General features: G+C 43.8%; 1 protein-coding gene across 1 annotated transcript in view; it reads right to left on the bottom strand.

Moving 5' to 3' along the window:
• Positions 1-26,345, bottom strand: part of znf407 (zinc finger protein 407) — a 168,170-nt gene that overhangs the window by 47,949 nt on the left and 93,876 nt on the right. The window contains exons 5-7 of the mRNA XM_036539569.1: positions 14,756-14,922; positions 7,536-7,619; positions 6,616-6,736 (exon numbers count right to left, since the gene is read on the bottom strand). Coding sequence (XP_036395462.1) covers positions 6,616-6,736; positions 7,536-7,619; positions 14,756-14,922 — 372 coding nt within the window. The remainder of the gene's footprint in view (positions 1-6,615; positions 6,737-7,535; positions 7,620-14,755; positions 14,923-26,345) is intronic.

Raw genomic sequence — 26,345 nt, 5'->3', positions numbered from 1 at the left:
AATAGCCGATATCACAGTTCACAAGAACAGATATCAGCATGTAGCTATGGAAATAATTGTTTTAACAGTTCCAAAGAAATTTGAAACTCAAATGATTTTTTTCGCAAAATAAATGTGTTTCCTACCATTCTGTGTGTTTATTGCCTACATGCAACCTTCTATCTTTTTATATACAGATATGCATTAAGTCTGCTTTTATATAATATGTATTGGGTGAAGCAGGAAAAAAAAACATCTCCTTGTTTGCTTTTGTTTTTTAGCGTTCTAGTTCAGCTTTCTCCTCTGCCAGACACAAACACCTTTTGCAAAACGTCTTATTTTGAAAGAGTACATAGCGTCGGGGAAAGACGTGCAGCCATCCCCTGCTCCCCCTCTCAGCTGCGGCGAGCGAGGCCTCGTTTGGCGTGATAAGGCAGTCTCCGCGGGGACGTGAGCGGCACGCTGACAGGGCCCGGCTTTGAGTAAGTGCCGCGAGAAAGGGCCGAGCGGTCGTGTCAGCCGCGGGGCTGAACCGAGGGGGCTGATTAATGCTAGACCCGGTCCGGCCTGGGTCCCGTATCAAAACCGGCCCATGGACCAGAGCAGGGGCAGGACTGAGGTGGAAAGATTTTCAAAAAAAAAAAGAGAAAGAAAAAGAACGTGTTGGGTCCGTGATAGATGAACCCCTCTTGCAGTCCTCGGGCAGATGTTCTCGGACAGTATAATATGCAATTACTCACCCTTATCACCTTGCCGGGGACAGTAAAGCTTCCTCCCCACTATAGTTCATGTGAATGAAGGCCAAATTAGTTTTACTTTTGCAACAACACCTCACTTATCACAACATTTTTTTTTTTTTGCCCACATCCCCCTCCCCCCATTTCTGAGGAGGGAGTGCCGGATTGAGGTATGTGTCCCACAAAAGCCGCCAGCCAGGTTGTAAGAGCGCCCAGCAGAGACACTCGGACAGTCGAACAGTTTCGCGAGGGGACACCGCGGTAGGTGCTGTTTTGTAAAGCTGTTATTGTAGGTACATGAATAAGGTGTGGCTCGGTTTATGTGAGCTGTTTGTATCATGGCCAACTTGACTCTGGAAGAAGCTGAAAGGATAGGATCACAGTGGCTCTCAGGACAGCACTCATTGTTATTTTTTTATTGGTTTAGCAGACATTCGCGTCTGGGGTGACTCATATAATTTACATTATACATTTACATGAGCACATATCCGGCTGGATATTTACTGAAGTAATTTTAGGTCAAGTACGTTGCTCAAGGACAAAAGACTCACTCTGGAGACTTGATCCTACAATCATCTGGTTACAAGCTGTCCAAGTTGTCTGTAATACTAATCAGAAATGAAAATAAAAAAAATCCAAGAATTGCAGGTTCTGAAAATTATTTTTTTGCCAACCCTCAGAAAGGATGAAACATCTTGTAATCCAGACCTTTCACAGCATTCTGGGAAAATTCCAAAGAGAATCCACTGTGGGTACTTTTTACTCATACATCTGACTGATTTATATATATAAATGAGTTAAAAGCAGCACCTGGACAGCTTTGCATTTTGCATATGTTTCCACAGAGCTGAATCAGATAGGTATCCAATTCTAATCTAAATCTAGAAAAAGGCACTAAATTATATAGAACATCTAAAACTAACTCTGTTGCTGTTCTCACAGTATAAGGCAACCCAAACCAAAGAGCTCTCTCCAGAAAAGTGACCTCTTCAATCATAGTTCTGAACTTCACTACATTAACACGCTAACATAAACATAAACTTAAGGTCAGCACTCCTTAATAGCTGCCAATTAAAGTTGCAAAAAAAGTGAAAACTCCATTCTGGAATACTGGAACAAGGAATCCAAATCCCAAAGTAAAATTGGGGTTCCAAACAGATAATGTACACTGGTGGAGTATCTCTTCACTGTCAGAGGTGCAGAATGAGGACAGATTCTGACCGAATACAGGCTCAGTGACCACACTCACGCAACTGAAAAAGGGCAACACAAAAGGTCATGGTTACCAAAGGGAAATCACACATGTGGTCACTGAATGACAGGGGAGAGAGCAACAAAGAGATCGAGCGCTTCTGCCTAAACTGTGAAAAAAGTTCAGAAATAAGGAAAATGTGCTCAAATTACGAATAATGTCAGATTCATTAAAATAATGAAAGTGTAAGTCCTAGCAGGGGTTGAACCAACAGGCCCACTGACTGATCAGGATACTACAACCTGAGGTACAGTTAATGGCAAATAATGGCATGGAGATTAGACAGACACACATTTCATTATTAATTTTTTATAGAATTACTTATTACATACTTTTCCTTAATTTTACAATATTATACATGGGTATATATTGGTATAAATGTATATTTGATATTTATCTATTAGTTTCTTTTTGTGCTGTGTATTTTGGTGATATTCATGTAACATGGTTCATGCTGGTAATGCTTACTGAAGTGAACTGAATTCAGCTGAGAAAAAGGAATTGCTTGAGTCTTTGGTTACAGTTCCAATTTTTTCAGCTTGTAAGATGTTCAGAAGTCTTGTTATTGAATGGGAAGAGGGAGTGGATTTAGGGACACTAATAAATAAATATCCTACAACACAGACAAAGGTCAATCACTGCCTAGGCCTTAGGCTGCCAGTCCAGTGCCCTGACCCTCAGAGCTTTGCAAACACCATGCATACATGTACTGACAAACACCCAGCCACACAGCTGACCACTGATTAGAGTAGCATATACAGTGTAATATAAATGTGTAGAATACATACATGAACTGGTAATATTCCTCCTTCAATTTCTAATTCCTCCATTCCCCATTGGAACAATGGCATCCTTTATTTATACAAAGTTCCTTCTATCTGTGCATACATTTACATAAAATGTAAATGAACACGCAGTAAATGAATTATAATAAACCAACAGGAATAAAGGAAGCAATTTATCGATCGCACATTGATCTGAAACCAGACAATTTGGAATACAAAAACAAAACTGAAGAAACAATAAGGGCAACAAAATAAAGCATACAGGCTACCAAAAGGAACTGAAATGCCGCTGTTTCCTAGTCTGTGGGGAGAGCACGGTGTGGCTTAATTGAGAAGGTGTGTTTTTTTTTCCCTTCTCATTTGGAAGAGGGAGCCTCCCTTTCAGCGATGTGGGAGTTAAACCCCTGCGTTGTTAAACCTTTCAGCCCCCAGTGGGAAAGACTGCTGCTACCCCTTATACTGTAAACAGTGGGTCCCGCAAGGCAGCATTTGATCTTAACATTGTAATAGGCCTGGGACCGGTAATTTAAGCAAGCCTATTCCCTCAGTGAAGGAACAGCTCTTAAAAAACAACTTGGTGGCAATAGGACGTACAAATACGGCCACAGGAATACAAATATGTGGAAAAAATCCTCTTCAACCGGGTCTGTCGACACACACAGTTTGGTACAAGTTCACCTAGGGTTGCTTTTTTTAATAGCCTCTCAGTGCACAAATGTAATTAGGCCTGAAAATTAACACATCCTTTCTCTAGGATGAAATCAGCATGTATTAGCACAATTACACCTAGGGAAAGTCTTTGATTGGACACACCAAGTGTACACCAAGTAAATGGCCTTCAAAGCAATAAAGACACAAGTTATACGCTTTAAAAAATAATGACCCCCGTTGCTCCTCAAAAAAGAGGGGTGACAATTGAATAATGAGTACAGATGTATTGGATATTTGGGTAATAAACAAAAATTCCTGTGGGTCCTTTACCATCCCTCCCTCTTGTATCCCCTTCGAAATCATTAGGTATAGGGGATGGTGGATCCTCTATGCAACTCATACTATAATTGGCTGTATAAACAATACTACATTGTTATTTATGTTTCCATTACAATTCTTATTTTGTCCTAATTATGCAGCATATTCAGCATAGCTCAATATCATTAAGAAAATAATTACACCAATGTAATTGATCTCACAGAATTATAATTGTATATGTGTATATTTACTTATAATTTAAAAACCTTTTCCTGCTACGTCCCTGACAGGGCTGCTTTTCTGCCCAAGACAAAATCTCTCCGCCAGGCAGCAGGATTAAAATAATAATCTTTTAAATCATAATTATAATCGACATTTAAAAAACAAAAGCTGTATTCCATAAGCTCGCAAATGTATGACTGATTTTCATCCAGTGAGATAGAATGAATAAATTAATAAGTGACAGCGAAGAGTCCTGGGGGATTAGTGCTGGCACACATCTCTTAGATATGGAAATGCCATAATTGTCATATTTAAACAACACAAAAAGTGTTTAAGAGTCAGCAGGTGTCACAATTATATATATATGAAAAGCGCAATGCATTCCACAATATTAATTAGTCTGGCAGAGTTTAAATTTTTCGTCTGGCTTGACTCGCCAGAAGGATCACCTGCTCCGATTCAAGGTTCTGGATTACTTTATTTCTTTATTATTTCTTTATTTATTTAAAAAAAAGACAATCTCCTCAACCTCTGCGGAATATGAAAAACGCCACCCCTTATTTGAACAGTAATGAAAGCGTTTAATTAGTCCTCTAAAAAAAAAAAGCGTGTTTTTGAATTTCAGAAACGTTCCCCGTCGAGCAGTCCGCGAGCCCAGGCGAGTCATTAGCATGTTTGTGGCCCGTGCTGTCAGCTAGTTACCAGGTCATCGTTCTCACAGCGCCGATGATGAAAGCGTAATGAGAGCGCGGCGCAAGTTCCCCCCGCCACTTCCTCCTCTCCGCACTTAAGCCCAGAAATATTCAAGGTTCGGAAACTTTTTGAGTCTGTGTTCCATGTCTGAAATACATGAATACATTTATACGGATGTGATTGGACGTTACAGGCTGTAATGCATGCAAATTCAAAACTCCAATAAAAATTGTTTTAAATCTGCATTCAATACTCCCTGTAAATGTATTGGCTTGTTTATTCCGTCCGACTTTGACTTTGAAGCTCTTTATGGCAGGGTAAAGCTCATTTGGTATGGAGCACATCACAAAACAAAGTATTTCTCTACAGGAACATATCTACAGTATATCACTATCCATATGTGAAAAGCATTTGTGGTTGGGGAAAACAATCATGGCTGTTATTTCATAGAAACTGAATGCTAACCTCAGTCTGTTTCAATATGTAGTGAAAGGACTGAAAGAGATGTTTTGAAAATCCAAATTGCTGTACAATGATGCTGGTCACATGGTCTAGCAGTAAGGCCTCACTGGCATGTTAAACTTCCCTGCCCCCATCAACAGTGGCTCTCCAAAATGGCGTCAGGGCTTAAAAAAATATTACAGTAATTGGGCTCCAGCAGAAATAATATTTCATTTGCAACACACTGTAAAATTTACTCACTATCAACAAGAGATCAGGTGAGCGTGTCTACTCCTCTGCAGTTTCTGAACAGGTCTTACATCAAATATGACATAACCATAAATCCACCTCCTGTGTTACCATGACCACAAGCTGACTGTGACAATGATCTATCAAAGCAGAAATATATCAATTAAACCACACTTGAGAGGAGCAGAAAAATAAAAAAATAATTAAACACAGCACAAGAGACTGTTTTCCATGTCTTAATCTACAGTCAGCTATTACTGCTAATTTTAAACTTGTGAACCAAGAGAAGTAGGTGATGACTTTTTTTTTACATTTTTTTACATTACATTTTTTTACATTACAGTGAAAAAAAAACTAAATAAAGCCAACTAAAGAACAGTATCAGTTTCATTTATGGATTCCACCTCTATATACCCTATATACCCTTTTATATAACATTCTAACCAGTAGTTTACAACAAACCAATAAATAGCTTTTGAGAAAAGAGGAACATGATAATTTATCAAATATGAAATCTAGAATACAATTAATATATTTTAACATATGTAAAATGTACATGGCACATATTACAAATCATACACAATCTGGTCATTTTCAGATGGAATACATCTTAGAATATATTTTGAATATATGTAACATAAAATATGAATGAAATTACATCTATGAGTGACAACATTTTTAATGTAAGCATTATATCGGGTTATTGGCACATCCACTGCTTAGAGCAGCACATTCAATGCTGTTTGGTGTTTTTTATTCCTAAATTCCCTTGCCACTTACTGTGAAATTGATTTTTTATTTTTTATTTTTTTGGAAAATATCACTTTTTTAACCTGCCACTTCTGATGTGCAATCAACCAATGCGATATTTTACCCATCCCTCAATCGACGTCTCGATGAAATAAAAGAAATGCTGCCTCAAATTACCTCTGGCCAACAACGAAAAATGTGACAAAACATGCTTATCCAACAGTGGAGGGCAATACAGAGTACCATTATTTCATACCATTGACAAAATGATTTTGCCCCCCCCCCCCCCTTTCCACCAGGTTAAAGCACTGCATTGTCAGAGAAGGGGAAGGAGGGTGGGCAAGAAAATAAATAATAAAAATGTACAATGTTGGTCGAAGTTTTTCAATTTCACTGCCAATTTCCTGTGTAATTACTGATGACTCTGATGGCCTTTTAACGACTGGGACCTTTCAGCAGCTCCTGCCTCTTATGGCAGGTGTGCTGACGACCCCCCCAACGCCCCCGCACCCCCCGCCGGCGGTCAATGGGGCAGTACCTGTAGTGGCACCAGGGACAGTGATAGGGCTTCTCTCCCGTGTGTACGCGCCGATGGCGGGTCAGATGGGACTGCGTGGTCGAGGCGAAGCTGCACAGCTGGCACTTGAAAGGCTTCTCTCCTGTGAGGGAGGTGTGTGTGTGTGTGTGTGTGTGTGTGTGTGTGTGTGTGTGTGGGGGGGGGGGGGGGGGGTGTTAGAGAAAAGATACTGGAGGGAGAGGGTTCACCAAAAAACCAAAAGAACTACAAAATCTTTAAAAGGAAATTGGAGGTTACAGTAATACATGGTGTGTCAAAATGAAGCACAAATGTGTTAGTATTCATGCTAACATGGAGTTTAGACATCACATTTTTCTATCTTAGAAATTAAAAATTAGAAAGTATTCAAAACCATTTGTTGCCTTTGACAGTGTATCTGAAAAAAAATATTCATTGAAGAGAAACCCACAATCCTTCTATCACTACATCAGGACACTTTCATATGCTACCTCTTTATATCAGAATGTCACAGAGAGGCATGGCATTTTTCCTATTTTAATGTACTGACATTTTAATGTACTGACATTTACATTCCTGAAAATATAATATGTTACTTAAAAAAGTTGTATGTAAACACAAACAAAAACTTAAACTGTTACTACATGCTGTATCTTTCCATATGCCCAGTATGCGCGTGGCATGTGCATGTCTGAATGTTTGTGTATATATTTTTATGTGTGTGTGTGTGTGTGTGTGTGTGTGTATGTACACATGTGCACATGTATACCTACGTGAGTGTGTATACATGCATGTGCAAAATGATATGTGTGTGTGAAAGAGAGAGACAGACTAGGATTTGAAGGGTCTGTCTCAAGGAAGACAGAGGTCAGAGCTGAGTGTCTAGGTCACCGAGTGACCAGGCGACGGGACGAGGTGCAAACCTGTGTGCTGTCGCCGATGCTTGGTGAGGGCGTGCCGCGTCCCCCCGGCGAAGCCGCAGAGGTCACACAGGAAGGACTTCTCTCCTGGGACGACGGAGAACAGATGAGCACCAGCAGAGAGGTCACAGATCATTAAAACATATCTATCAAGGCTCTCCGAGTTAACTAATTCCTCCAATCAAATGTTTCCATGTAAATATGTCAAATGGGAATGAAATTACCATTGTGGTTTATTGACTGTGATAAAATCTGAAAAGCACCACTGAACATAATTACATACTTGTCAGAGCCATAAAAATTAGCTTTATTATCGATGGAATGGTTTTGTACAACTTCATTTCTGTTAGATGCCTTCCAGATGGGGCTGCTTTCTGCACTCCACCAGTTTTATGCCTATCCTCTATTCCCCTGCATCTGGCTCTTCCATTATGTGAATGAGTTTCGCTTTTTTTTTTTTAGACGCAACAAAAGAGGTGATGTCTGGGTTGAGCCGAGAGCGCCAGCTCCACAGATCCGATCTGGCTTAAAGATCCGATGCCGCGTCACGCATGCACAACTCAAATATAGTGTGTGTGTGTGTGTGTGTGTGTGTTTGTGTGTGTGTTTGTGTGCGGTGGGCGGAAGAGTTCAGAAATGATGTGACTGATCATTTCAGAGGATCACACAGGAAGAATTTTTGTCACTTTTCTCAACAATGCCCAGTTCTACAACTGTCCCAACAAAGAAAAGTGACAAATTTAAGACTGGCATTGAAAAATGTACAAACATTACCTTTTTGTCCAATTTACAGTAAATATTAATTGTATCATGTAATGATGATACCCATATTTAAAAAAATAAATAAATAAATTTGGAACTCAGCATTAAGGACAAAACTGGGCTGAATGCCCCACTCCAGGGAAAAAAGACTGGCATTGTATGCTTTCCACCTCTCAGATTGATCATTTTTTACTCAGATTCCGGAGCAAACTCTAATGATGAAGACATCATTTTCAGAAAGACCGCTAATCTGCCTGGCTCTAATTAATTGCCACCCATTACCCGTCATTAATTACCTTTCACCAACTCAGCAGGAACACACTCTGGCTTTTCTGTTTCTGTTGCTCTAACAGAAAGCTGCCTGGTCATTACAAAAAAAAAACAACCGCCCGCCGCCACGCTCTCCCCACGCTTTCCCCACGCTGTGTCAGCCGGGTGAGAGACTCGGCTCGTCACAATAGGGGCCCCGAAGAGCCTGCTGATGTCACAGGGGACTGCTGACATCACTCTCGGCAGGCCCCAGCTGGCGAACAGGGACGCTACGCTTGAACGCTACAAAAACACACCTGTGATGATCTACCGTGTCATGTGTAGTGTTAGCTTGCTGCGCTCTCACTTGTTTTAAAAGTTTTCAGCTCTGCCCATCCAGATCAAGTGTGTTTATCCTCTTATGAGATATGCTATGGCACCTCTAAATTTATACACGTTACTAAGTAATATGAATGATACTGGGTACATGGTTTCATTACAAACATGTGCCTACAGCACAGACATATGAAATATGTTATGATCACATTGTGATATTTACACATGTAAAGATGCTCTTCAGTTCTTTAGGCCAGTGATATTTGGAGAATGGCATGCATGAGGTACGGAATAAGATGTAAGCAACATCAGCAAATAGAATGAAGTCAGTTGGCTGTTTGTGAAAGGTGGTCATACTCACAACGTATGCATTGCATCATCATTATTATTATTAGTTATTATTATTGCCAGGCTTAGTTGCTGTCATTCCACACCACTGCATGATCAAACTATTTATTGTCACGAATCGCATTTGATTGTTCCCTAATCTGACATTGCCTTCCTGGATGATAATGAGTTTATTTCTTTTCGAATTACTGAACCGACCGTGAGCGTGAGGGAACTGTTGCATATTTAAAGTAGACGCCTACAGGTAATGACAGCTTTCACTGAATCTTTCATCGTGGGACAGGGCTCTTCTCATTACACACTTTCAAAGCACTTTACCCATCAGCTGTGGCCTCCATATGGAAGTAATGTATTCTAATGCAGCACCATTAAGTGGGAAAAATGTGCTCTTACAGTGCCCCGTATAGTCTCTCAACACGTTTTGTTAAGGGTCAGCTGGTCGTTCGCAACAGATGTTTTTCCGAAAGCCAGCCACTTAGTCCATGTCCTTTTGTCCGCTGGTGTGTCTCAAAGCCCAGCCTGGTTTTGCTTGAACTTTTAATTTTCTTTTCTTTTTTTTTTCATTTAAACAGTCTGAGGTCAACTACGCGCCTGCCCCCATTACATGCCAAAAATAACTCAGAACTGAAGCACAACAATGAAGCCGTGGCAGGAATAACGATTTACAGGAGCAGTCAAGGGCACCTGGGAAAGGAAAGAGGCAGCACGGTGTTTGGAGCTACCCGTCTGCAGGTCAGCCTCGTGCAGATAATCGGCTTGGTGGGTGCTTGGCGTGTCCAACCAAATGGTGACATCCTGGGCTTCACAGTTAGCTGGACTCCTCTGTTCTCCTACCAACATGTATTTGTTACACTGATATTTCCTCAGTTGTCTCCACTTGCATAGGATTGAAATAATACTTGCAATTATTTTGTATTGAGGTTTCGGGTCTCGAGCTTAATCAGCAGATTCGCAGGCACACAGTAGAATCCTCTCAGCCAGTTGTTGTTATTGGACCGTTATTTTTGTTCATGCTAAGATGTGTTTAAATGACTGAAACAGACCTTCCATCGCGCTGAAAACTTGCTGCGGTTGCGTCAGTGCGCGGCTGCCCTGGACACAGCGGGTGAAATAAGCAACGCAGGGAGCAGAGATGAGATTGAACTGCATACTGTATTTACAGGGCTGCAGAAAGACAAAAGCAGAAACATCAGGGAGAGGTGGAAGGGTAGGGGGGCGGGATTTAAAATGCAGCATGAACTTCGATTCAAAGCGGAACCGCCCTCCGGGGCAAATGCAGATTACTGGCGTTATTCCCTTTATTGCAATATTTACATGTCCTGTGGAATCGTCCCTTCGGATGTCTGAGGGCATCTGGAGGAGGAGTTAATAAATTGCGCAGTTTACATTTGCGTCATCTATTTATGCGTCTGTTTTGGTGCGGTGGAGTGGCGTTTGTTGGCCGGGGTGGTGCTGCTGGAAATAATATTAAGACGCAACTTACAGTGCCCTTTAGTAGCCTCTTACTTTGCTTTGTGAGGGCCGCGGAGGAAGGAGGAGAGTGCGGTCTGCTTTGTGGCAGGGCAGGTACTGCCCGATCGATCTAAGCATGAAGAATCCTTCCAGAGAGTTCGCTATCACAGAGAGAAGGGACCCCCACAAACCCGTCACGGAAAAAAAAAGGGGGGGGTTGGCAAAAATTATTGGGGGAAAAAAGAGAGAAACCAAAGCAAATGACCCCTTTTACTGTGGGGGGGATTCACGTGATCCCTCCCACCTCCTACACGCGGCCTTCCTTCCTCACCCATGATGCTCTGCTCTCGCCTAGTCAGCTCCCTGAGACAGAGTAATGAATTCCGCTTTCCCTCCAGTTTGCATGGAGAATCCGTGAGGAAAGCGAGGCTGATCCCTTTCCTTTCTATTAGAAAATAGCCGCCCCGTTCCCCCGTCTCCCGTTACCCCCGCACTCTACAAGCCCCGACCGCAAAAATCCATACTTATTGATCCACGCCAAGTCTCCACAATTATTCTTCAGAAGGAAACACTGACAATAAATTACATCTGCACCGGCTTTTCATCTGCTGCTCGATAGCGGCGATCTCTCCGGGCAGACGAGGGACGCGGGACTGTCAACACCCTTGTCAGAGAAGCTAAGGAGACGCGGGCCTCCCACGAACCACTCTCGGAAAAAAAAAAAAAAAAAAACCCTACCACAGGCTGATCGCAAACTGCAGTCACGTCAAAGGAAAAGCCAAACAAACAAAAAGAACAACAGTCCGCATGGCTGGCGTCAGCTGTGAGGTCGGCTCACTTCCGAATCCGAACGCGCGTATAACTCGGTGTTCCGCGATCCGCGCAACCTCCCCGATACAAACATAAACAAAAGCCAGCGTTGTTTTGTCCCCTCTTCTGTGACAATGGCCCGCTGTTTTGATAAACATTATTTCCCGGTGTTTTTTCCTTCTTTCTCCTTCTTTTTTCTTTTTTTTTTCCTTTTAAATAATACGCCCCGGAGGAGACCGTGCGCAACTATAATTGCCTCCCTCATTAGTTATGTTTTCGTGGAAGGGATGGAGGGCAATTAATTTTATCACTTAATTTTGTCACAGAATCCGGCGTGGTATTGATGTGCTCGCCATTTTGGGCCCCATTTTTCAAGAAAATTAATTGACAAAGTGCGAAGATTTATCAACATATCGCCAGATTAAGCGACAAATTGAAGCAATAAGGAAATCAATTGTGCTCTTGTCATCAGCCCACAAGGCCTGCTGGTGAGTGCTTTTGGAACGCCCGGGTGAGAGTGACATTTTGATTTATTTATTTATTTGGGGGGAACCCATAAATCTGGAGTTACAAATGACCCTCGCAGCTCCGCCTTTTTCCACGGGATCTGAGGAAAGCCATTTGCTAAAAAACAGACAAGCCAAATGAGAACAATGAATTCCCCAGCAGTAAAAAAAAACAGTGTGTGTGTGTTTAACGCATTTTAATTCGGGCCTCCGATTCTGCACAAGCAATGCTTCTAAATAGGAGGGAGAAACAGCGATCCAAAGGAAATCCATCTGAACTGCCAAACGATGCACTTCTAATCAGGTCAAAGCCTGTTGTGAAAAACAAATACCAAATATTCACAGTTACGCTTACATCCGATTAGAGTAGATTGGGGGAAAGGGAGAGTAGTGGAACAACTCAACTGAATAACACAAAAAGCATCAAAAGAAACTTAAAGTATCGCTCCATTCATTAAAACACTGAAAGACATGCTCCGCTACCACTATAACAGTCAGAGCATATAAAGTGACTGCAGCATAGCACGGGTCAGTCGTGAATGATTAAGTAATCAGATTGCCAGCAGAGACATTAAATCAACAACCAAAGTCTGTAAACAACACTTCTGATCTTCCTCAAAAAACACGCTGCATAAAAGGAGCAATGGGTTATTCTGTTGCTTGGAGTGCCGCATGGAAAAAAATCCTCTGTGGCAAAGATCTCCCTGGGAGTGTCCCCCCCCACTCGCCCGAGTTAACTTACTGCAGGTTTCCAGAGCCCAGACTCCAAAGGAGTCTGAGTATAATGTATGAAAGGAGAGCAGTGAGGAGCGGGGAAGAGGAAGTGTCTGCTTTGTCATTTACAGTAAGAGACTGAGAGCATCGTGCTTCTATTACCGCGCCGATGCCTCTGAAATAATGGTTGTCATATCCTCTGGAAATTATAATAGCAGCTAATCACGCGGTGAGGCAATGCTGGAAAACATCAGTGCCCTGCAGAACACGCCTCTGATGGGGGGAAGAGAGAGGGGAGAGAGCGACTGCTAAATGTGCTAGCCAGGAGAGCACACAGGACACAGGCCTACTGAAACACCCCTTTACGTGACCTGGAGGAAGGAGAGAGAGAGAGACAGGGAGACAGGGGTAAGGGGCAAAGAGAGTGAGAGACTGAGGGTGTGAGGGGAAAAGAGAGTGAAAGAGAGTGAAGAAAAAGAGCGTGAAAGACTGCGAGTGAGGAAAAAAAAGAGTGAAAGAAGAAGACAGCAACACAGAGAGACGGGGAGAGAGAGAGAGGGGTTGTCGTTGTCGGGTGTTTTCTGCCCTCTTTGCTCCAAATCCATTAGGAAGGATCCATTAACCTCCAGGACCTTTACTAAGTCTGCCAGCTTTGCACCAGTGCCAAACTGAAACCTCAACACGCACACACCCATACACACACACACACACACACACACACAAACACACACACACACACACACACACACTCACACATACACAAACACATACACACCAATGCATACACACACAAACACATACACACCAATGCATACACACACACGCACACACAGGCATGAACGCACACACGCACACGCACACGCACACACACACACACACACATACACACACACGTAAGTACATGCATACACACATACACTTCACATACATGTGTGCATACACATACAAAAACTCACATGCACACATACACGCAAACACACAGACATGTGCCTTGGTGGTGACACATTACTGCCCTTAGTTGTCCAGGCATCTTGTGTTAGTCAGGAGGCATGAGAGGGGTGTGGATGTGGATGGGCCCTCCGTCTGCTGTTCGCCACCTCAAAGTCGCACATCCATCTTAACTGGGCCCGACACCAAGTCCAGATGAGTAAGGGGAAACTTGAGTTTTTCTAATTGATAATAATTATGCACAGTCCAGACAAAGCATGTTGGAATAATTCATTTCACTTTTTTAATTCAAACCGATAAATTTTTACGCTTTACGCGTTAAATGAGGTCGTTCATAATGTTTAAACAGATAACACACGCAACTAATATTTTAAGGGTGTCAGGACCGCTCGGTTAATGCAATTGCAGTAATGTTGCAAATGATTCCGCTCGTCTTCAATGGCCATTAATTAAAGGAAGCTTCTCAACTTTGGCGTCAGACTCAAAGCCCACTCTCGGGAGTTGACCAATCAGAGCTGTGGGGGTGGTACCGGCTAGGCCCTGCTTCTCGTCCTGGGCGACGGGGGCTAACGGCCGCCCCGCGATGGTGGTGACTGATGCAACGGAAAATGGATGGAACAAAGACGTCTAATTACAGCCGAGGCAACTCTGTCTCGCTGGAGTCCAGACACATTTAAAACGGCATGCACGTGGTGTCTCACGCCGTGACCCCGCTGGAGAAGAGGAGGATACTGCCGGATAAATCTGGGCTGTCTGGCTGGCTTTCAGCGTCCACTTGAGAATGAAAGGAGGTACCCCACCCCATCTGCTCTTTCCCCTCTTGTACTTGGACCCTCATGTTCCTCTTTCTTCTATAGCAAGAGACCCCCCCACTTCCCACCCCTCATTCCCCCACTTCTCACCAACCCAGAGGCAGCGCACAATCGCATTATCTGCTGGTGAGTGCTGTGGGGACGTGTCGAAAATGCAATTAAAGAGCAGGTGGGGTGAAGACAGAGGTTAAAGGTCGTCAGGAGAGAGGACCATGCGGGGTGGGGGTGGAGGGAGGGGGGGGGGTCACAGAGGGGATGCTGGCCCTGTAATTGGCCCCACACTCACCTGTGTGGGTCCGGTAGTGGTCCTTCATGGCCGACATGGTCAGGAAGGAGTAGTGGCAGGCGGGCCAGGTGCACTTGAAGGGCTTGGACCCGGTGTGCAGCTTCATGTGGTTATTCAGTGACCACTTCTCGCTGAAGGAGCGGTCACACAGCTTGCACTCAAACTTCCTGCACAGGGCGAGACAGAGAAAGGGAAGGAGGGGGAAAGAACGGGAGGAAGGGAGAGAAGAGAGAGAAAAAGAGAGAGAAAGAAAGGGTGATACAGGGGGAGAGAGACAGAGAAAGATATTGAGAGGAGGAAAGAGGAAGAGAGGAATAGGAGGAGGCAGGATGAGAGAATAGAGAGAAAAAGAAAGAGAGGAGGGGAGGGAGAGAGAGAGAGAGAGAGAGAGAGTTACATACTGGCCCCAACACTGTCTCAGGAGGCAAAAATGTTAACCTACAAAGAGGAGAGAAGGCTCCCGGTATACTAAAAAGCCCATGGTGGAGAAGGAGGGGAGCCAGAGCTCTCTCTCCGATTGCTGCCATGCCTGTATGAGCGAGCATTGATTTTTCTGTCCGGGCCTGGCACCTCCGCCATTTGTTCTCCGCTTTGCGGTCGGGCCCAAAGGGTTTGAAAAATTCTGTTACAGTCCAGTTGCCCCCGAGGCAAACGTGAGAATAGATTTCACCTGTAAAAGGAGGGTGGGGGTACACCACTTATCCAGGGCAGGGGCAGGGGCTGTCAGAGCAAAAGGCTAAATGAAAAGCAAGCCGTACTCCCCCTCCCTCGCCTGTTCCCCCCCTCTCTGACAGCCCAGGACGGCCCACACACACTCTATCTCTCTCTGTGCAGTGGAGGCCAAGTGCCTGAGACCTGAACACAGCCAGGCAAAATCCCGTCACTCTGTCACTCAAAGATGCAGAGAAACTGAAGAGCTGCATTTTTAAGAGCCCATAGTGACAGGCCACAGGAAAAACAGACAAGGTGTTAACAACACACACACACACACACACACACACACAGAGCAGTGTTTATCGGCTTTGTGCACATCTCTCTGCTCTATCTGTGCTTCTCATTAACAATGTTTCACCCTCAGACATCATACTTATCATTAGTGCTACTTTGCTTTGCTTGTCTGCACCTGCCGCATTTAAACCATCGTAATAAACACAGGCAGCGCATTGCGCAAAATATCACAAGCCAAATATATCTCCAGTTGTCAAAGCAGGAGGCAAGCCGGGTGTCGTGTTGGCAGGATTTTGTCGTGCTTTTCCTCTTGTCAGAGCTGAATCAAGCAGCTCTGGGCTGACGGACAGTCTCAGAATTCCTCAGATTCCAGCAGCCAGGGGGACGGAATCCAGAAGGGCTTTCTCATGCTAAATATTCTCAGAGCTGAGCTGTGACGGAGCAGGACAATGGCGGGGACTTAATAAAGGCCCCCCTCCCCCGCCCCCCCCATGGTTACTGTTGCTACCTTGGTCAAACTCGCTTTGGCTAACTTTAACAGTCAAAGGTGAAGTGAAAGAGGAAAGCCTACATCACCATAGCTAGCTGACTGGTCATTTTATTGAGTGTTCGTTAGGTTGAAATAGATGATGTTTAGCCACTGGCAGCATTTTAGCACATGCAAACTGATTGTCTGATGCACACTGTGATGTACTGTACGACCCTCATTAACACTGGCCTTGTGGGTGCTGGGGTTAGGCGGGGGGGAAACGGTGTATTAATATGCCCTCTAGTATATGGAGGCGTGAGCTGATGAGCTTGCACATGTTCCCACCTCTGACCAGATGATCACTTCACTTTTTGTTTTTCTTTCTTTTCTCCTAATTAGAAGTTTACATCTAGAAATTTGAAGCCAGAGTAGATATCCGATACAGGGTCCAGAAAACATATACAGTGTGTGTCTTTGTTATCATCCCTGCTATGTTTTTCTTTCTGTGAAATGACAGAACTTTCCAGTTATCAGCAAGATAAAAAAAAAAAATCATGCCAGAAAACTGGTCAATCAGGGCAGATCAATGTCAGCTGAGCCAACAACACACAAGCACACATAACCAAAGACATCTCAGTATATCAGTCTGTCAATGGATAATTCGACTCGTGTGCCTTCTTTACTCCTGGTGGAAAGAAAGGCTGGAAGACTCTGGGCCTCAGAGTCCATCTTAGTCCCACAGGGAGGAAGCAGAGACTGGAAACATATTTCACTGTGATTTGCACTGGAGGCCCACCGGTGCCTGTGGAATAGGAAACCCTATGTCTCCGTGTCTGAAGATTTCAAAATGGCGCCGCGCATTAGGGGCGATGCTCTGGCCTTGTTCTCAAAATGTGAATCAACTGTGCAAGTGTGGAGGAGAGGAAAAATCGTGGGTGAATTCACCCTGTTAATACCGCTGGACGTGTGCTTTGCTCTCAAGCAAAAACCTGCCACGATGCAGCGGAACAGGCAGAAGTGGTCTGTGGGATCAGCCGGCTCTGACAAGCCGCTTGCCAAGCGCTCAGCACAGCTTTGAATGCAGTCCCCCACATTGGGCTGTGTGTGCTATGGGAGGCAGGAGGGAGGAGACAGAAAGAGGGAGAGAAGGAGGGAGGCAGGTGGTGCGCCAGGAGCTCACACGGTATGAAACAACCAATCAGAGGCGGGGAAAGTTAGCAGGCAGTTCAACTCTCTGCAGACCGCTATCAGTTTCAGAGAGCATGACACAATCAGAGGACTCAGCTTCACCTGAATTCAGAGGGCAGCTACAACTCTGTAACTTCACTGCGAGTCTTTTGACAGGAAGTGTACACAAATTGATCAAATGAACCTTTTCATTCCTTGAGATTCCTGACAATATGTCACCATTTTGGACACGTCACTTGCCCAAAATGCATCTTGTGCATCGATATGCAAGTTCACCGACCCCACACTAATATCCACACACATCATAGCCTGTGGTCTATGGATTAACAAGAACCAAACTCATGTCAACATTCAAACCCCAAATGCTTGAGCAATAATGGGAATTTTGACATGACGTCATGCAAGTTTGCAAGTTTTCAAATATTTACCAGCATGCCCTTATTACCAAGATGAACTGGCAAATGAACATTCAGGCCTTAGCTACAGTATGTGAGGACCTGCAAGGGGCTGTGTTACAGAGGTTGAAAGTATTTATCAATTAAACTTGGGAAGAAAGGCACAGAAAGATGCCATCAGCTCTCCATGTTCCACTAATAGGCCTGCATGCCTTCCACCTCACAAAGTTTAGACAGGCATGTTATTTCTGTGATATATGCGGATATCTGTTTATTTCCGCCAGTATTTATGGAGCATCTTGCCTCCAGCTAGGAGAAATATATAAAACGGGCGAACAGATGCTATCTTTTATTGTAAACATTATGCACGACATTCTTGTTTTATGAGTTAAACAGGCAATTGTTTATCTACCATATAAGCACGCGGTCTTAACAACTCCTCCGTTTGTCTCTTGTGCCTTCGGTTCATGCAAATCTTCTCCACAACAATCGATATACTTCATGTTGAAATGAGTCGAGCTTTAATACGTTTTACGAGATCAGATAGCATTCTTTGATCCCGCTCCTGCGTGTCAGATCTCTTCCGTTCGACAGTTTGCGCATACATATGCATACAGCGTCTCACAACAGAAAAGGGAGGGGGGGGGGACCTTTTCCCTTTCAAAGCTGCCATTTGTTAAATATAATTACTGCTGCATTTATTCTTGTTGTTGTTGTTATTCGTGGCCCTCATCAGCATCTCACATCAAACAAATTAAAGGCTGTACCCTGGATCTTAATTACAAACGGGGATTTGAATCTTTTTTTTTTTTTGCTCCACTTTTCCTCCTCTCCTGGATTGGAGGTATTAATTCTCTAGGTTTTTGTGTGTGTGTGTGTGTGTGTGTGTGTGTGTGTGACTGCCGGCAGTAGCAGATGCAGAGATAAGCAAACAGCAAGTGGGAGTTTTCCTGAACGTCGCTGTCGGCGCGGCACGCTGCGGCTCGGTGAACGCCGATCCTGCAGTCGGAACAAAAGCAGAGAAGCGCTCTCCTCCGACTCCTATCCCACAATTCCTCCTGAGGGGGACCAGAAAGCTTTTTTTTTTTTCTAACGCCCATCCCCACCTTCCCCCCTCACCCCCGGAAGACACATGCTGGAGGGCACAGCAATATAAAGCAGAGTGACAATCAAAGCCAGTTTGTGTTACAAGGCCATTTTGGAGCGGGTCACACCTCGCGCCCTAATTGAGTTCATCGTTTCGCATCACCCGATGGGGTCGCGCGCCACGAGCTTTGATTGGCAGGTCCATCTGACCGATGCTAGGCTTCACGAAGAGAAAAGAAGTTGCACTGTCCTTCAGACAATGTCACCGCCTCCAGTTACGTGATTTGAGGGCAATCTCAAACCTGTCTATTTGGGAGTTTCTGCTTTGTAACAAAAAACTGTCACAGAGGGTGCTTCTGTGAGTAAATAAAACCATGGGAAAGTGATTGTTTGGACATACCTAGCATTACTGAATCTGTCACAGTGTGATTGAGACATCCAAATAAACATGGTGGGGTCAAGTTGCAAATACTTAGTAACTTTTCCACGCTTAGAAATACTTTCAAGCTATTAAATTATCTTAAACTTTCAATTGTTTTTTTTTTTTTTTCAGATCACAGCTCTAGGTGTCCTTGAACAGACATAATTCATAGTTATCAAGACGCCCAATACTTTCCCTTTTATTTGACCTGGAATCCTGTGAACAGACCTGACTTCAATGTAAAGTTTCTGCTGTTTATTCATAGTGCAGGAACTCTGCACTATGAATCCGCTTTTCCATCAGCACAGATTGGCAGAGGTTTTTGGAAAAAACACACACACTGTAAGTGGCAGAGGGTCTTGGACTCAGTGTCTCCCACTCCCTGTCAGTCAGATAACCTGTGGCTCTGGGGAAATCCAGGGCCAGGCCCTCTCACAGCACCTGAGAGAGTAAACAAAGGCCACCTGGGAGTCTCCGTCTGCAGAGAAATGACTGAGGAAGGAGCCGCTGCAAGAAAAACCCGAACAGCCACTGATAATGGTCAGCTCTGACAATCAGACTGGTTATTCAATTATTCCAGCATGGCAATTTGGATAGATTAAGTTCAGCACGAGGCTAACTTAATTATCCTTGTCTCTTATGCCCGTGATGAAAGCTTCGAGATTATGGAGACTCTGAGTGCCAACTTCCAATGGCAAGAGGATTGTTTCAGTGGAAAACTGAACTAACAAAGACTCCAAGGAGCTTGCGAATAGGTCATGGCAGCACTGCTTCGTCAGAGGCCCCGAAATCTCAGATGTCTCGCTGGATTCTAGGCTGAGCAAGGGAAACATGTCACAGCACAACCAAACATCTGACATTATTCAGGAGAGACTGAGTTCTGCAATGTGTTGCCTTTATAATTCGAGAGATTAAAGTGGTTAACTTGTTAACCTCAGTAACAGTAAACAACATCTTTACACTGATGCATTGCTTAATATATTTTCTGAGTCACTAACTGTTGCTAACTGCTGTTGTTGTTTGTTTGTAAAATCCTCAATTAAATATTGTTGTATTTCAATTAATTGTAAGGAATATGTGGCGTTCTTAAGATAGCAATGCCAGACACAATATTTTTATCTACTCGAACCTAAGAAATGAGATTTATTTCTCATCACACTAACCACAGTATGCATTTGTATCGTCGCACCAACAATAAATACAATTACTATTTAAGGAAATTAATTAGTAACCCAATATAGTCAGATATCATTCAAACTTTCCCTTCCTTAAACATAACAAACCACTGTGTGTTCTTTAAGTAGTCACTGTATGTTAATAAATGATATTTGTTTTTAGGAATCCTGCTGTCTGATAATTGCTGTAAGTTGGCCTCTACAAATTTAAACAAGCTCCAACCAATGGCATTCATGTCTTCCTCTGACCTGTGTCCATAATTAATGTTAATTAATTAATTTGTGTCTTTTTGTTAAAACGAAACTGATTCTGCCAATTTTCAATATCACCCATTTTACAAGAGTCGGGGGGCGGGGGGAACACGTCTTATGTGCAAATGCCAAAGGAATATTTCCACACAGGAAATGTCGAGCAGTGAAAAAGTCTGACTTGTGACCTACAGGAGGAAAAACTATGCACCCTGCGTGCTGTCAGTCAGCCTCCTCTCCGCGAGATGCTCTTATTCTCCTGGCATCTTGTTTACCGTCTCGATCAGTCTGCACGGCGCTCAGCTGAGATCATCAATCCTGGACCAGCAGAGTCCAGACTAAATTAACAGAATGAAGATTAAATGATGCCAAGGGCTCAGGCCAGACAGATATTAGTGGAGGCTGACGATGCTTTAAACCTGTCATGAGGCAGATCCAAACAGATGAGCAGATGCGCGTAACGGCTGTGGGGTCTGCAGGAGTCGATCCAAACGGAATTAGGAGACGATCGTGAAATATTAAGAAAAGGTTTAATTTTGGATTAGCGCTTCCTGAAAAACATGGCCAACTTTGTTATTTCTGATTAATGCGGATCCAGACTCAGCTGATGACAGCCTGGTCTGAAGTTAAAAATGTTGTGATAGAACGACATACTCTCTTAGTGTGCAGTAGTGTCTCCACGAGTAACACGTTCAGTGCTGGGTAGCTGATACACTCGTTTAAACCACTGGAATGTACCTTATTTAGGGTGGTCTGATGTGGGACAACACTGGAACATGGTGGTCGAAGGACTGGGCTTGTAACCAGAAAGTTTCAGGTCTGAGTGTTTGGAGGAACTTCGCTGTTTAGCTCTTGCACAACACACATAACCTCAATGACTTATAAATATATCCAGACTAATAAATATTCAGATGCATCATTGGACATGTTCAGTGAGTGAGCTTGGCTAAGCCGGTTTGGGTAAGTAATTTACTAGTCAAATAAATAAAGTTCAGACTTGGCATAAGCAGTCGTTTCTCTATCTCCTCTTCCTATTATATACATAAAAAAATTATACAATGAACATAGCTACACATAAACAAACATACCACATACAGACCCCAATTCTCCATCTGTCAGTCACCCATACATGTGACTGACAAGAGCTGGAGGCTACTCCATCCACATGGTCTGTAGCATAGATCATAAGCAGATGGGTAGCATGTAATGCATGTAAACGAATGCAGCACATCCTTTTACATTATTAAAAGACACAAACAGATTCAGCGTGTAAGCTGCGGCTAAATGAGTCTGAACCTATCCTTACACCAACAGTGTGAGCCACCTCGATGTACAACAACACCCCAAGGACAGGAGGCTCTGCAACAAAAAGCCAGCTCCTTCAGGTCCTCAACGGCCACGGATGCTGCTGGCTATTGATCTAACCAGGCGGTTAACCATCTGATTCAAACCAGCGACTGTCTTGACTGGATCAGTTTAGCATGCTCTTTCACATCCCAGAGCTGCACTGTTGTAGAGAAAAGCTGCCGGACTGCGGCCTCCCAGGACTGGAATGAAGTACCCCCCCCATCATACTAAGTGTTGATGAGGAGAACATCCTTCAGGTGTCAGGGCGGGCACCGGAACCTCAAGGCCACTGAACCAGCACGATTTGGAGAGATGATTATGATTATTATGGTTATGATCATGAGAGCCCCCAGCACACGAGCCCAGCATCTGGCCGTCGGTCTGAGCGGCTCTGCGGGCCAGCTGTCGGAAACTCCCCGCCACCGCCGCCACCGTGCGCCGTGCGTAACGCGAGCGCTCTCCTTCCCGCCGCCTCGTCTCCGAGATCACGCTAACACCGCCATCAGCGTAATTACCGTCATTAACGCCGCCGTCACCGCCCCGCCGTCGCATCTCAGACCCCCGCGCCACCCACCGGCACGCGTGTCCACGAGTGAAGATAGCGAGCAGGCGGACGAGCGAGCGAGCGAGGAGGCGCGGGAAAAACGCGCGATCCCCCCGTTTTTTCAGAGCCCTGCATTTCCGCGCGGGAGTTCTGTGAGGACAGCCCCGCGCGGCGGCGGCTGGTGAGCACACGGGCGAACTGGGGGGTCCTGACCATCAGCGCCGCAGGCGCAGACGCGGGGAGCGTGTCCTCTGAGGACACGGGCTCTCGCGCCTGTCATCACCGTCCTGCTGCCACGGTAACGGCGAATGGGACCGCAGCGATTGGCGCAAAAAAAAAACAACCGGCAGCAATCATCATCTGACTGTGCACCATACGGCCTGAGTGTGAGGGAGGGAAAGAGACAGAGAGATAAAGGGAAAAAAGGAAAGACAGAAAGGAGGAGAGAACGGCAGAGAGGGAGACTCGGGGGAGAGAAAGAGAGGGAGGGTTGAGGTTACAAGTCTTACTTTGATTTTTGAGTTGATTTTTTTATTTTGTTTTTTTTTTTAATTTACAGCAATGCCAAAACTGGTTTAAAAAAACAGATGGAAAATAGTAACATATGATTTATATTTGGTTCTATGTTTATGATAAGCCTTGATACATATCTCTCAGCTTGGTTAATATAGATATTTTATTGTATAGCAAAAAATGCAGTCAGAACACACTCTCCACAGTCCAGGCTCGTAACTTCACCTCTGTGATTGCAGCACAAGTACACTATATGTTCTGTTTAAAATACCAGCAATCGTGTAACGTTGCTTTTCCCAAGGGAACATACCTGCAGTCCTTAAGTGTCATGTCAACACTGCACACAACACAATAAGCAAGGTGTGGAGAGGAAACAGACTGTTTATTAAGCTCATCCTCTGCTCCTCGCAAACCTCCAGATTGGGTAGGAATCCAAATAACACACTCAACGTGTGAGAGAATGTTCACTCACAATGTTCACGGCACGCTTCATAGTCCCACTTTTATTCTTATCTGAACAACACAAAAAGTGTGGTGCTTTCCTGTAACAAGAGAGTCAAAAGTCATGATAGAACGGTCTGTATGTGCTGGTGTGTTCGGCCCACAGGGTGCCTATTTAACAGTGGATCTAATTCAGGAACCGACAGTATCTCACAGGTCAGCGGGAACCGCGGTCGAAAAGCACGGAACACCAAAATGACCATGGTAACCGCAGAAATAAAACTTTCCAAGCGCACTGCAGGGGAGCTCGTAACCAAGGTTACCGCTGGAGAGGTACACCAGCTTGAGAAGCTTGCGCTGTTTGCCAGTGACATCGACCTGCGCCAACATCTGAACCAAGAAAACGCAGAGGGCGGAGGGAAAAAAAAAAAAAAACAGGCATGTACTCCGCTGACAACGACCATGCCCCTGTTTAAACCAGAATGCGAAACACAAAGACACATGACATATTTATTTACCCTCAATCCTCAGAAAAGAAAGGGAAAAAAAACCCGCTTGAAATCCTATTTACCCTGCTGCAGGGCAAATACAAATTGTCAATTTAATGAACACGGTGGACTAGATAAAAGGGAGTGCACGCGTAAATCCCTTAAGCCTGACGAACAATCAGGAATTGTTATCTTAATATTGTTTCCCTGTTATTTTGCTCATAACTTAAAGAAAGATTTTTTTTTTGGGGGGGTGGGTTGTTTGGAGGGGTGGAATGTGGCACCAGGGACGTGGGGGGGGATGTGTCCCTGTGAGATGATCGCGTTATTGCCTCTGTTATATTACATCCCATCCTTCAACGGCACCGACGGCGGTGCGGGTCCTTTAAAGCTGCAGCGGGGCCGTGCTTAAAAAGTTCCCCTTTAAAGAGGTCACACAAGTTTAGCGGGAATCTAAGAGCACCTCTCGTCTCTCCTTTCTCTATCTGCGGCTGAGTAGTCTGTTTTTCCGTTGCTGCCGGATTTTGTTTTTTGCTTGTTTTGTTTTTGTGTGTGTGTGTGTTTTTTTTTTTTTAACAGTACCGCAGTTAATTACGGTGAACTCCCCGTTTTATTGCTGAGACTGCTGAAGAAACTCCGGTGCCGTGTTGGTCTGAATGAACTTCCTCAAGGGGGACAGTCTCTTTTAATGTGGCATTTGTTGCACTCTCCCAACGGCGCAACGTCTCTTGTGTCTGTGGCGTGGCACCACATCCTGTTTCAGCCAGCCCAGACATGAGGGCGGGGCTTTATGATTATTAGCATATTTTTGGTAGTGGTCAAACAGTGGAGAGTAAGAGAAAAGTGTACTTTGGGGAGTGAGACAGAAAGCCAATCAAAAGAGCTATAAACTAAAAAAAAAAAAAGAAAAGAAAAAAACAGGAAAAGAATCCTCTCGAAAAGATGGACTTCGCTGTGAGTTATTGGGCCTCCAAATTATCAAAGCAGTTACTCTCTCAGTACTGATGGGGTCTGTGAATGGTTCCCCTGGCATCATTGCAAAAGCTCTCTGAAAAGTCTGAAATCCAGAAGCTGTACTCTAAGTACTAACTTGGCAATTTGTGTTCAACAGGCGGATCAAAGTTTGGATTAAACACACCGTAACTGCAGTAAAAAAAAAGTGGGGCTGATTCCTGAAATCCACACTTCTGTATTTATGTGTCATATATTAAGCCCTACCAATTAACGATATATATCGCAGGCACTAAATAGTGTCTGGAAGAATTAGCATTAATATGAATATCCGGCGCAGTAAATCACAGAGAAGCCATAAAGCACTCCGCTCTTTGTCAAATTTCTGGTAACAAAGCAGAAATACAGGAAAAATACAACATGAGCCAACGGTATCACTGTTTTTCTCTCAGACATCAAACCACATTAGTGCATCTTAAATCAAATTACGGTCATAGTTTTCATTAAATTCAACTGCCTACCTGCAGGTGGAGAAATATTTATGTTTTCTTTGCTGTTGTGCGCTCTCAGATACAGAAAAGGATGATAGATACAATAAATGTAATTATTTTTTTAAAGAATGTACTGCCATAAATTTAGGCAACACTGATGAGAATTGAATTTCGGGCATGTAACGTATTTCAAATGTGGATAGTTTCCTCTGTGTGCTTTTGCTCCAAAAACATCCCATCGTTTCTGAGCATCAGGAAAAGACATAAACTTCTAAAATAAAAGAATCGAGGTTATTTATGATGCAAAGCCCATAACCTTGAAGAAAAAGCTATTCAGACACTAAAGGTTAATATTATATAAAGGTTTTCTTTTTTGTAAAACTCAGAAAGTAATATCATAAATTGCCATTTTTTCCATCAATTTCCTAATTCATTGAAGGAAATGTGTATTCTAAAATTGTGTGTATTTTTGGAGGTGCATTTTTCGAGGATGGATGTTCGAAAGTCACAGATGCAAACGGCAAAAAAATAGGGATGCTTTTTTTTTTTTTTTTTGCATTTCATATGTGCTCGGTACGGAACGAGTGTTCCGATATGGATTTTGATTAAATACACGAGGAAATTACTGAGCAAGTAACCGTGATGCACACTTAATAAAAGGTAAAGTCTATGCATCAATGTGCATCGTATTGTAAATCATTCAGCCATAACACCGAGCGGTCCTTATTCTATGGCTGAGGATGTCGCATTAAACCCGTGCCCACACAAGCACTCACATATTTACTTTGCTCGATATCATTTTAGAATAATGAGTTTTATCCCTTATCTAATTAAAGTGGGCCTTGCTTCGAATTAGGGAGCTGCATCATTTAGCCTACGGTTGT

The sequence above is a fragment of the Megalops cyprinoides genome, chromosome 10, assembly GCF_013368585.1.
Source record: "Megalops cyprinoides isolate fMegCyp1 chromosome 10, fMegCyp1.pri, whole genome shotgun sequence".
In the NCBI taxonomy this organism is placed as follows: domain Eukaryota; kingdom Metazoa; phylum Chordata; class Actinopteri; order Elopiformes; family Megalopidae; genus Megalops; species Megalops cyprinoides.
This window is presented reverse-complemented; position numbering and strand designations above follow the sequence as displayed.